Source organism: Carcharhinus amblyrhynchos, chromosome 5 (genome assembly GCF_965287045.1).
Source record: "Carcharhinus amblyrhynchos chromosome 5, sCarAmb.v2.hapA, whole genome shotgun sequence".
In the NCBI taxonomy this organism is placed as follows: Eukaryota; Metazoa; Chordata; class Chondrichthyes; order Carcharhiniformes; family Carcharhinidae; genus Carcharhinus; species Carcharhinus amblyrhynchos.
The window spans coordinates 100,802,422-100,815,994 of NC_137328.1; the positions used below are offsets into that span (position 1 = coordinate 100,802,422).

The window sequence follows — 13,573 nt, forward strand, 5'->3', positions numbered from 1 at the left end:
TTGCACGGCATTGTGCGGGTGGGGCGGAGCGAGGTTTGAAATGTATATACTTTAACGCGAGGAGTATTCGCAATAAAGTGGATGAACTTGCAGCGTGGACCAGTACCTGGGACTTTGATGTTGTGGCCATTTCAGAGACGTGGATAGAGCAGGGTCAGGAATGGATGTTGCAGGTGCCGGGGTACAAGTGCTTTAGTCGGAGTAGAGAAGGAGGTAGAAGGGGGGGTGGAGTAGCATTATTGGTCAAGGACTATATCACAGTGTCAGAGAGGAAGTTTAATGAGGACTTGTCTGTTGAGGTAGTATGGGCAGAAATTAGAAATAGGAGAGGAGAGGTCACCCTGTTGGGAGTCTTTTATAGACCTCCAAAAAGTTCTAGAGAGGTTGAGGAAAGGATTGCAGAGACGATCCTGGTTAGGAGTGAAAGTAATAGGGTAATTGTTATGGGGGATTTTAACTTTACTAACATTGATTGGAATTGCTATAGCTCTAGCTCGTTAGAGGGGTCAGTTTTTGTTCAAAGTGTGCAGGAAGGTTTTTTGACTCAATATGTAGATAGGCCAACTAGAGGTGAGGCTATATTGGACTTGGTGCTGGGAAATGAGCCAGACCAGGTGCTAGACTTGGAAGTTGGTGTGCTTTTTGGTGATAGTGACCACAATTCGGTTACGTTCACCTTAGTGATGGAAAGGGATAGGCATGAACCTCGGGTCAGTAGTTTTAGCTGGGGGAAGGGTAATTATGAGGCCATTAGGAGAGAATTAGGAAGCATTGGTTGGACTAGGAGATTACAGGGACTAGGAACGTCTGAAATGTGGAGTTTTTTCAAGGAGCAGCTACTGCGGGTCTGTGATAGGTATGTCCCTGTCAGGCAAGGAGGAATTGGTAGGGCTAGGGAACCGTGGTGCACAAAAAAAGTTGATTTGTTGGTTAGGAAGAAGAAGGAGGCTTATGTTCAGATGAGGCTTGAGGGCTCGGGTAGTGCAGTAGAAAGCTTTAGATTGGCTAGGAGGGAGTTGAAGAGGGAGTTAAGAAGGGCTAGAAGAGGGCATGAGATGACTTTGGCTGATAGGATTAAGGAGAATCCTAAGGCGTTCTATAGGTATGTCAAGAACAGAAGGTTGGTTAGGGCAAGATTAGGGCCAGTTACAGACAGTAGGGGGAAGTTGTGTGTGGAACCGGAAGAGATTGGAGAGGCATTGAACCATTATTTCTCTTCGGTGTTCACGCAGGACGATATGAATGTAGCTGAGGAGGTCACTGGGGTGAAGGGGTGTAAAATAGAAAGTATTGTAGTTGATACAGAGGATGTGTTGGATATTCTAGATGGGTTGAAAATAGATAAGTCCCCTGGTCCAGACGGGATTTACCCTAGGATTCTATGGGAGGCAAGAGAGGTGATTGCAGAGCCACTGGCTCTGATCTTCAGGTCGTCGTTGGTCTCTGGTATAGTACCGGAAGATTGGAGGACAGCGAATGTTGTCCCATTGTTTAAGAAGGGGAACAGAGACTTCCCTGGGAATTATAGACCAGTGAGTCTTACTTCTGTAGTGGGCAAGGTTTTAGAAAGAATTATTAGGGATAGGATTTATAGTTATTTGGAGAGTAATGAATTGATTAGAGATAGTCAGCATGGTTTTGTAGCGGGAAGGTCGTGCCTTACTAACCTTATTGAGTTCTTTGAGAAGGTGACCAAAGAGGTGGATAGGGGTAAGGCAGTAGATGTGGTATATATGGATTTTAGTAAGGCGTTTGATAAGGTTCACCATGGTATGCTTCTGCAGAAAATGCAGATGTATGGGATTGGTGGTAATTTAGGTACTTGGATCAGGAATTGGTTAGCAGATAGGAGACAGAGGGTGGTGGTTGATGGTAATTATTCATCATGGAGTTCGGTTACGAGTGGTGTGCCTCAGGGATCTGTTTTGGGGCCACTGCTGTTTGTAATCTTTATTAATGATCTGGATGAGGGTATAGTTGGGTGGATTAGTAAGTTTGCTGATGACACCAAAGTCGGAGGTGTGGTAGATTGTGAGGAAGGGTGTCGAAGTTTGCAGGGTGACTTGGACAGGTTGCAGAGCTGGGCTGCGAGGTGGCGGATGGAGTTTAATGCGGAGAAGTGTGAGGTAATCCATTTCGGTAGGAATAACAGATGTGTTGAGTATAGGGCTAACGGGAGGACTTTGAATAGAGTGGAGGAGCAGAGGGATCTAGGTGTATGTGTACATAGATCCCTGAAAGTTGGGAATCAAGTAGATAAGGTTGTTAAGAAGGCGTACGGTGTCTTGGCGTTTATTGGTAGGGGGATTGAATTTAGGAGTCGCAGCGTCATGTTGCAATTGTACACAACTCTGGTGCGGCCGCACTTGGAGTACTATGTGCAGTTCTGGTCCCCACATTACAGGAAGGATGTGGAGGCTTTGGAGAGGGTGCAGAGGAGGTTTACCAGGATGTTGCCTGGTATGCAGGGGAGGTCCTATGAGGAGAGACTGAGGGATTTGGGGTTGTTTTCACTGGAAAGAAGGCGGCTAAGAGGGGATCTTATAGAAACATATAAGATGATTAGAGGTTTAGATAAGGTGGATGGTGATAGCCTGTTTCCTCGGATGGAGAAATCTAGCACGAGGGGGCATGGCTTTAAATTAAGGGGGGGTAGTTATAGGACGGATGTCAGGGGCAGGTTCTTTACCCAGAGGGTGGTGAGGGACTGGAATGCCCTGCCTGCTGCAGTTGTAAATGCGCCTAGTTTGGGGGCGTTTAAGAGATTGGTGGATAGGTTTATGGACGAAAAGGGATTGGTTTAGATTAGTGGGTCAATGTTTTTTTTTTAAAATAAGACTGGTCGGCGCAACATTGTGGGCCGAAGGGCCTGTTCCGCGCTGTAATGTTCTATGTTCTAAGTCATTGATAAAATTCACAAATAGCAGAGGACCCAGCACTGATCCGTGTGGTACACCGCTGGTAACTGGCCTCCAGTCTGAAAATCTTCCCTCCACCACCACCCTCTGTCTTCTACGAGATAGCCAATTATTTATCCAATTGACCAAATTTCCTTCTATCCCACATCTCCTTACTTTCTTCATGAGCATACCATGCGGAACCTTATCAAACGCCTTACTAAAATCCATGCATATATTGGTGCCCCTCTGGTTCAGGTGCACACCGTCCTGTTTGTACAGGTCCCACCTTCTCCAGAATGTGCTTCAATTATCCATGTAAATGAAACCCTCTCTCCACAGCCACATGTTAATCTGCACTCTGTCCCTGTGAGGACTGCTCTACCTTCATCTACACACTTAGTTACCTCCTCAAAGAATTCAATCAAATTTGTGAGGCAAGACTTACCCCTCACGAAACTGTGCTGACTATCCCGGATTAAGCTGCATCTTTCCAAATGGTCATAAATCCTATCCCTCAGGACCTTTTCCATTAACTTACCGACCACTGAAGTAAGATTAACTGGCCTATAATTACCAGGGTCATTCCTACTTCCTTTCTTGAAGAGAGGAACAACATTCGCCACTCTCCAGTCATCTGGCACAACCCCCGTGGACAGTGAGGACCCAAAGATCAAAGCTAAAGGCTCCGCAATCTCATCCCTTGCCTCCCAAAGTATCCTAGGATGTATCCCATCTGGCCCAGAGGACTTATCGACCCTCAGGTTTTTCAACATTGCTAATACATCTTCCCTCAGAACATCTACCTCCTCCATCCTATCAGCCTGTATTACACTCTCATCCTCAAAAACATGGCCCCTCTCCTTAGTGAACACTGAAGAAAAGTATTCATTCAACACCTCACCTATCTCTTCTGACTCTATGCGCAGGTTTCCACTACTATCCTTAACCGGCCCTAACCTCATCCTGGTCATTCTTTTATTTCTCAGATAAGAGTAAAAAGCCTTGGGGTTTTCCTTGATCCAACCCACCAAGGACTTCTCATGCCCCATCCTAGCTCTCCTAAGCCCTTTTTTTAACTCATTCCTAGCTACCTTGTAACCCTCAAGCGACCCAACTGAACCTTGTTTTCTCATCCTTACATATGCTTCCTTTTTCCTCTTGACAAGACATTCAAGCTCCTTTGTGAACCATGGTTCCCTCTCTCGGCCATTTCCTCCCTGCCTGACAGGGATATACCTATCAAGGATACACAGTATTTGTTCCTTGAACAAGCTCCACTTTTCATTTATGCCTTTACCTGACAGTTTCTGTTCCCACCTTATGCTCCCTAATTCTTGCCTAATCGCATCATAATTACTCCTGCCCCAATTATAAACCTTGACCTGCCGTGTGGCCCTGTCCCTCTCCATTACAATAATTAAAGGCACCGAATTGTGGTCACTATCTCCAAAGTGCTCTCCCACAAACAAATCTAACACTTGGCCTGATTCATTACCCAGTATCAAGTCCAAAGTAGCCCCACCTCTTGTCGGCTTATCCACATATTGTGTCAGGAAACCCTCCTGCGCACACTGTACAACAAGTGCTCCATCCAAACTATTCAACCTATAAAGATTCCAAAGAATATTTGGAAAACTAAAGTCGCCCATGATAAGTACCATGTGACCTCCACACCTATCCATAATCTGCTTTTTCATTTCCTCCTCCACATCTTTATTACTACTTGGGGGCCTATAGAAAACTCCTAACAACGTGACCACTCCTTTCCTATTTCTAACTTCAGCCCATATTACCTCAGTAGGCAGATCCCCCTCAAAATGCCTTTCAGCAGCCTTTCAACTATCCTTGATTAACAATGCTACTCCTCCACCTCTTTTACCGCCTTCCCTACTCTTACTGAAACATCTATACCCTGGAAGTGCCAACAACCATTCCTGTCCCTGTTCTAGCCATGTCTCCGTAATGCTCAGAATATTATAGTCTCAAGTACCAATCCACGCTCCAAGTTCACCTACCTTATTCCGGATGCTCCTCGCATTGAAGTAGATACACTTCAACCTACCATTCTGTCTGCCTTTACACTCCTACGCTCTTGATACCTTCTTCAGTACCTCACTATCCTCAACACTGGCTTTTGGACTACAGCTCGTTTTCCCATCCCCCTGACCAATTAATTTAAACCCCCCAAAGAGCAGTAGCAAATTTCCCTCCCTGGATATTGGTGCCCCTCTGGTTCAGGTGCACACCGTCCTGTTTGTACAGGTCCCACCTTCTCCAGAATGTGCTTCAATTATTCATGTAAATGAAACCCTCTCTCCGCAGCCACATGTTAATCTGCACTCTCTCCCTGTTCCTCAACTCACTAGCACTCACTGTAGAACTTAATAAAGTTGTCCAACCTCCTCAACAAAACATCAGTTACTAGCCTAATACAGTGATGGCTGCTGATTGTGATATGTTGCAGTAATTTCCAACTAATCTTCACCTTCAGTGCCAGCAACACCCGTATCATATCAAAGAATAAAAAACTGATCTGATTCCACCTATTTCTAAGCTAAAAATTTTCCCTGTCTTTTCTTATAATTCGAATCATTGAACTGGATATCACCATTTTGACTCTTCTCTGCAACACCTACAGCACTTGAAGGTCTCTTGTTTCTTGGCAACCAGAACTAGATACCATATTCACAATGCAGTCTGATCAAAATATTATGAAATCCAATCATTGCTTCCTCTGACTTATATTCTTGTTTTAGTTGGGGTTCAACATCCTGTTGGTTTTGTTGATGCCTTCTCTGTATTAACTGCAGATGTTGTGTCAAGTCCACTAGTATTTTTAGATCTCTGCCAATTTCACCTTTAGCTGTTTCAATGCCATTCTTGGTGTGTGCATGTTGTTCATTCTCCCTTTCTGTGTGTAGCTCTTTATAGCTTCTCTGCATTAAATTTGATGTGTCTTTATTCTTACAAAGCTTTGTCCAATCCCTTCTATAATTTCTGACCTCTTCTGAACTGAAACTCCACCTAGCTTAGTGTCATCAATACATTTGACAATCCAGTTTATATATGTAAATTGGGAATAGCAGTACTTCCACTTAAATTTTCACAACATAACTTCTCCATTTACAACATAATTTCTTGAATATGTACTTGCTTCCTAACTTTAAACCAGTTTCTTATTCATTTCTAGGGGTTACACTGATTACCCAAGCCTTTGGAAGTCAGGGTACAACCTGATCACGTGCTTACCACTATCCACTAAAGAATTTGCTCTTCTGAAATCCATGCTTGCTCTGATAATTGATTCCATTATTTGACATGGAATTGAAAAAAAGACTAATGGTTTGGAGTTGCCTGTGTCTGTCTTTTCATCTTTTAAATATGTGTGCCCCATTAATCTTCTTCTGTTTCTGATTTAATCACATTAATCTACAGATAATCCCCAGTTTCCAATGACTTCCTCATGTTGATTAGCAATGCATCATAAATCAATATCTTTCTCAGTACTGTGGGATTAATAAAACATCTATTCCAGGGGATTTATTTGTTTTCAGCCTTTTTATACTTCCATTTAATCAAGAACAAAGAAACTTATGCTGGAGCCAGGAAGCCTGCCCAATATAAAAGTCGGGGGTGTACTAAACCCCAGCGTGGCTGGTTCACTCTGCAGCCATTTAACAGAGAAAGCTGCTGACCAGTCTAGTCCCTGCACCACTACCAGGAGCAGTGGCCACTGAGATGTAGCTCACTTCAAGGTAAGCCTAGCATCTCTCCAGGGTAAGGTCACAGCAGCAAAAGACTGAGAACTTTGAGTGACCACTAATTGGCCTCTATCATTGGTAAAACTACAGCAAAGGACAGGTGGTTTGCCACTGCTGGCATTGTACCTCGTGTTATGGCCCTGCCCTCCCTACAAACCTGATTTTACTTGGGATATCTTTGCCTGGAGGGATCATTTTGACCATATCTCCCTGAGTGACTCCTTAGAGAATGAGGCATTTTGGAACACTTCTATTTTGTGCTCATCATCAGTTTTGAGGCCAGTTGCATCTTTTATGAAACTGGCCTTAAGGAGGTTTTGACCTCTTCTCTAATTATTGCTATAGCATTAAACAAAATGTTTCCTGTTGTGTGTGGCTTCTGCCGCAATGATGTCTTAATTTTTGTTTGCCCCTCTGATAACCAATATTCATTCTAATTTTTGTTTTGGAGTAAAGAAGCAATTTATTTAAGTGCACTGCCCGCTAAATCTTTTTGCACAGCCTCGTTCCAACAATAATTTAGCAGGAGCATTAGCGATCAGGAGGGGAATACAAACATGTTGGCTGGAATTTTTCTGCCCCACCAGTCACAGGAATCGGAGCAGTCAAGGGACTGACCATGGGAAGGCCCATTGACCACAGGCAGGATTTTATGGTTTCAGGATAGGTGAAACTGTAAAATCCTGCCTGTTAAATTCTCATTCTGTGATCACTGTTCCTCAGAGGTGTATATTTTCTGTGTCCTTTAAGAATGGCAGGTCAAGATAGCATTGTCTTATGTCACCTACTTGACAGGTTGAGAGAAAAATCAGTCATGTATTAGATCTGTCAACTGTGATTCTAAAGGACTTCAAATTTCCCAGTTTGTATTAAGCTGTTTAAAGTCTCCTATTAGAATAACTTTATTATTGTAAAATAAACTTCATATTGATTCCTAGAGCAAATTGAGCTTTTTTTTTGCTAACCTGCTCATCCGTCAGGTTCTCATAATATTAGCTTGCACGTTTTTTGCATTGTGATTTCCTGTACATAAATTATCAGATGGCAAAATGCATTGGGACTGCTGCTCAGTACTGTGCGAATGCTGCACTGTCAGACATGCCACCTTTCCAGTAAGACTTTAAACCGAGACCCAGTCTGTCCTTTCAGGTGGCTGTGAATGTCCCATAGCACTACGTTCTCAATTAGAACATTCAGTCAATTTTATGATCCACATTCCTGTTTCAAGCTCCCCAGCTCTCACCAGGCCTCCTGATCTTAATTGAATCTCTTATGTCTTCTCCATTTCTGAAGCTACCTCCCAGAAGCTTCCCACTTGCATGCTAAAATGGGACTGGTGCTTTAGGGCTGTTTAAATAACTAAGTCAATACTAGGCATAAGAATCAAGATAAGATGTGCAAGAGAAATCTGGCCTTTGGCTCAATTCTGGTTCTGAGTTTAATAGGCTTTGAACCTACTGAGTTCAAACCAAGATTAATTCTTCTTTACGGACTATGTTAGTAAGAGGAAGTGATTGAAACTTCAATTTAGATGGTTTAAAATATATTCAATTACTTCTTGCTAAGAATTAAATGTGTACTGACAATGATTCTGCTACTTGGAACCATGAAACAGCCTGTTTCAATATTTTTATGAGCAGTGTCAAAAATGTTTACAGAACACAAATGTGTTGTTGTTGGGTAATGTCATTTAATAATAATTTAGCAGGAGCAGTCAACTTATATGTGTGGTTATATTACTCTGTTTTCCATTCTGTTTCATAGCTTACCGGCAAACTGAGAAATCAGAGGCACCACTATGGACTTCTCTTGATGGACAGATTGAAGAAGAACCAGGTACCTTGCATGCATGTTTTACTAACAAATAATGTTCCTTTTATTAAATCAATCACCTTTAGTTTCTTCCCTGTTTAGGTTTACCAGTCCAATGTACTACTTCCCATCTGAGCACACAAAAGCGTCAGTAGGAGGTGTCCCAGTATAGTTTGGGTTCAAATTGTTCTCTTCACCACATGTGTCTCCCCCCCAACACATAAGGGGAACCTATCCCAATGAAGTTCTCCAGAGTGCCCACCCCTGGCTATACCCCATTGGCAGTGCCAGACACTGCCTGTGCTTGTCCCTCTTTCTTCGGGGCTATTCATACCTGTGCACTCCTGGCAGGTTCCCCTTGACTGCTTCACATTTTCAGAAAGCTATGATGTGGAGTTACCTGCATTGGACTGGGGTAGGCATAGTAAGTAGTCTCACAACACCAGATTAAATTCCAACAGTTTTATTTGGCAGCACGAGCTTCTGGAGCATTGCCCCTTCATCAAGTGAGTGAAGAGTTCAGTCCCTCAGCCCTTTCCCTGATAGCCAAACATTGAGTTGTGGATCTCACCATACGTCAAGTTGTAAGCACAGACCTATTTGATATCACTGACAGATGTGATGCATTAGTAAATCATTGAGGCTCAGGGTGAAGTCCTGTGCTAAAAATGAAGGGAATGCGCATAGTCCATTACCACTACAGACATCATCCCAGAGAGCCACATATATTAAGCAAATGGTGCTAGCCATCCACCATTACTACAACAACGACAATGTAAGATTTGATGCCAACATCAGCATGAGCAGCTAGGCACCAAATTAGTAAATTGTCTCTAGAATATTACTTGAGCTATGTTTAAATTAACATGGGCAAATCAGGTCAGGGAGGTGTATAACAAAAATAGAAAATGCTGGAAAATCTCAGCAGATTTCACAGCATCTGTGGAGACAGAATATTCAAAACATTGGCTCTATTCTCTCTCCACAGATGCTGTCAGACCTGCTGAGATTTTCCAGCATTTTCTGTTTTTGTTTCAGATTCCAGCATCTCCATAATTTGTGTTTATCTTAGCGAGATGAATGTGTGGCTCAAAGATTGGTGTGGGAGAAATGGGTTGTGATTCAAGGGGCACCAGCACCAAAAATTGGGAAAGTGGGATCTACACCACTGGGACAGTTTACACCTGAACTGTGTTGGGACCGGTCTTCTTGCAAGTCACATAACTACAGAAATAGAGAAGCTTTTAAATTAGGTTATAAGGACAATGGATCAAATTATGAAGGTATGGAGGCAGTGGTATTGCCACTGTATTAGTAATCTAGAAACCTAGTAATGCTTCAGGGATCCAGGTTTGAATCCCACTTTGGCAGATGGTGGAATTTGAATTCAATAAAAATGCTAGAATTAAGTCTAACTGTCAACTGCACTAAAAAAACCGTCTGGTTCACTATTCCCCTTAGGGGAAGGAAATCTGCCATCCTTACCTGGTCTGACCTACACGTGACTCCATACACACAGCAATGTCCCCTGAGATGGTCAAGCAAGCCACTCAGTTGTATCAAACTGCTACAAAGTCAATAAAATGGAATGAAGCTGGATGAACCACCAGAATCGACATAGGCATCAGCAACGATAATGTCAAACCCAGCCCTGTCTATCCTGCAGAGTCCTCTTTAAGTTTATTTATTAGTGTCACAAGTAGGTTTACATGAGAAAATTCCCTAGTCGTCACACTCCAGCACCTGTTCGGGTGAACTGAGGGAGAATTTATCATGGCCAGTGTACCTAACCAGCATGTCTTTTGGATTGTGGAAGGAAACTGGAACACCCGGAGGAAACCCACACAAACACAGGAAGAACATGCAAACTCCACACAGTGACCCAAGTCACCCGGGTACATGCTGCAGTGAGACAGCACTGTGCCACCGTGCTGCCCATAAACTACCATCTGGTAGGACAGTGGCCTGGAAGTAAGTTGTCTGCCTGACCTTTTGAGGCAGATGCATAGTGTTGAGGAACTTACACTAAAAATAATAAAATATAAATTAACTTGCTGCCTCCATTCCAAGGAATGAAAGTTGGCTTAATAATGGATCTCAACAAGTTGATGTTACCATATTGACACATGCACCACATGTCCAATCTGTGTGGCACGCCCACATCCAGCTCCAGCAGATCGTTTAAACGCAGTTTTGGTATGGGTACTGCTAGGAAACTGTCTTTATTTTCCAATGTAATATCTCCAGTGTAAATACACCATGTATCGGTGTGCGCTCCATTGTTCCTTTTCTTTATTCTGACAGACCTGCAGCAAAGTTACGGCCATTTTGCCATTCCAGTGGCCCTTAGTGATGTGCCGCCACATGTAGCAGAATTACTTGATGATGAAGAAAGCTGGGACTTTAATATTTTTGAGCTTGAGATTATAACAAATAAAAGGTGGGTGCCAGTTTTGAATTGTGTGGCCCTGCATGCTAAATACAGGAGATTCTTTGGCTTACCTACCATCACATGTTGGTGATGTGCACGTACATAGGATGGATCCAATCTTTCCATTGATGATTAGGTACTAAATTGTTGCTAATTAAGAGTCCAGACAAAGTCGATTCCTGCCGCATGGAAAAATCATGCAAAATGCTGTAGACTTTATTGGAACTGGAAGACTCATCCACTGGCCAATGGTGAGCCACGTCCACTGTGGGAAAAACCCAACATGGGAGGCGGGGGGGCGCAGGGGGTGGAAAATTCCAGCCAATATTTTTTCATTGATTCCTTTTGTGAAACTGTTTAGAATAAATAATCTTATTATTGAATGATTGCATGTATTCATCAATGTTTAAGTAATTATTTAATTACATTGCTTATCTTTGTGTTGAAAAAATGCTGGACTTGGCATCAATGGTTTCACTATTAAGCACAGTTCTTTGTTAGTTATTTTTACAAAAAAAATAAAAATCAGGTTTATAAATGTAAGATTTTCCATTGGAAAATACAGTGTCACTGATAACTCAAATGTACTCATTACTTTGCGCATAAATTCTGCTCCCACTGTAAACTGAAATTTCACTGCATTGCAACAGTGATGACACTTCAAAAATACCTAATTGGCTGTAAGATACTTTGGGAATTCCTGAGGATGTGAAAACCACAATCTAAATACAGGTTTTTCTTTTAAAATTAAAGGGGATTTAAAGGTGAATAAATAGGTGGGTAGGAAACAAACCATTTTAACACTACTGTGTGTTTTGCTCCTATCATAATCAGCAGAAACGCAATACAAAAATACATGTGGATGACTGTGAAGATAAAAATGAACATTGCAAGCACTCTAGCTGGAACTTTGCGCTTTGTGCACTGAGGAGAGAAAACTAGCGTGTAGTTCTCCAGCTGCATAGCTGATTTACCTCTCCAGATTCTCTGGCACTCAATCCACAAAAAATCTGGAGACATGGTCTTTCGCTATCACACTGACAGGGTGGGACCTGATAGAGGCGGCAACACCGGCTCCACAGAAATTGGGGCACCTTTTTTAAAAGGCATCCTGATACGCACTAAAAAATACTTCAACTGCCCCCTTCCCCCCGCTTTACAGATATGCAGAAATCCTCCACCCTCACAAGCAGTAAGGTAACCCTACCTCTCCCCCCAACACATAAGGGGAACCAATCCCAATGAAGTTCTCCAGAGTGCCCACCCCTGGCTATAACCCCCTGGCAGTGCCAGACACTGCCTGTGCTTGTCCCTCTTTCTCCGGGGCTATTCCTACCTGTGCAATCCTGGCAGGTTCCCCTTGACTGCTTCACATTTTCAAAAAGCTATGATGTGGAGTTACTGGTATTGGACTGGGGTAGGCATAGTAAGTAGTCTCACAACGCCAAGTTAAAGTCCAACAGGTTTATTTGGTAGCACGAGCTTTCAGAGCATTGCCCCTTCATCAAGTGAGTGAAGAGTTCAGTTGACAAACAGGATATATAGACACAAACTCAATTTACAAGTTAATGGTTAGAATGTGAGTCTTAACAGGTAATCAAGTCTTTACAGATGCAGACAATATGAGTGGAGAGAGGGTTAAGCACAGGTTAAAGACGTGTGAAGATCAGAGGCTGAATGCTTTGACTGTGAAGTGTTCCCCAACAGGAAGAGAACACTCCTGCCTGGTGATTGTTGAGCGGTGTCTATTCATCCATTGCCGTAGCATCAACGCTTCAACAGTAAACTACTCAACTACTTCAACAGTCAAGGGCATTCAGCCTCTGATCTTTGGGTGAGCATTCTCCAAGGCGGCCTTCACAACATACGACAATGCAGAATCGCTGAACGGAGACTGATAGCCAAATTCCACACACATGAGGATGGCCTCAACCAAGATCTTGAGTTCATGTGACACTGTCTGTGACCATCACAATTTGTCTGGGTTTGCAAAGTCTCACTAACTATCCTGGCTGGAAACAATTCACACCTCTTTAACCTGTGCTTAACCTTCTCTCCACTTACATTGTCTGCATATGTAAAGACTTGATTACCTGTTAAGACTCGCATTCCACCCATTATCTTGTAATTGAGTTTGTGCCTATATATGCCCTGTTTGTGAAACAAATCCTGCACTCACCTGATGAAGGAGCAACACTCCAAAAGCCAGGACCTGGTAGCGGGCGCTGGGTGGATAAGGGGGACAGTGATGTCTGTGGGGGCCATCGCTCCCGCTTTTCATTCTGGGCCGCTTTCTGCGGCTCGGGAGCGATGTGACAGAGGCACGCACTTTTTCAAATTGTTTTCTAATTGCACATGCACAGTTCAGAGCTCTGATTGTTCTGGGCGCATTAAGCCCCACCCATAGCAGGATTCAGACCTGCGATTTTTTTTTTCAGGCTGAGTGAAAGTGGGGACACCTGAAAGCAGATTTCCAAGTCGGATCTGAATTGTGCTCAGATTCAGCACTTAGAATGAAAATGGTAAAATCAGGCCCAAAGACTGATTGGGGGCAGTCTGCACAGTTTTGTGAGTGGAAAATCATGTCTCACAAATTTGATTGAGTTTTTTGAGGGAGTAACCAAGAAGGTAGATGAGGGCAGTGCAGTTGATGTTGTTTATATGGACTT

At 43.0% G+C, this 13,573-nt stretch overlaps 1 protein-coding gene across 1 annotated transcript in view; it reads left to right on the forward strand.

The window, feature by feature from the left end:
* pde8b (phosphodiesterase 8B) overlaps positions 1 to 13,573 on the forward strand; it is a 315,649-nt gene that overhangs the window by 283,533 nt on the left and 18,543 nt on the right. Inside the window, exon 16 of the mRNA XM_080189730.1 lies at positions 10,778 to 10,913. Coding sequence (XP_080045856.1) covers positions 10,778 to 10,913 — 136 coding nt within the window. The remainder of the gene's footprint in view (positions 1 to 10,777; positions 10,914 to 13,573) is intronic.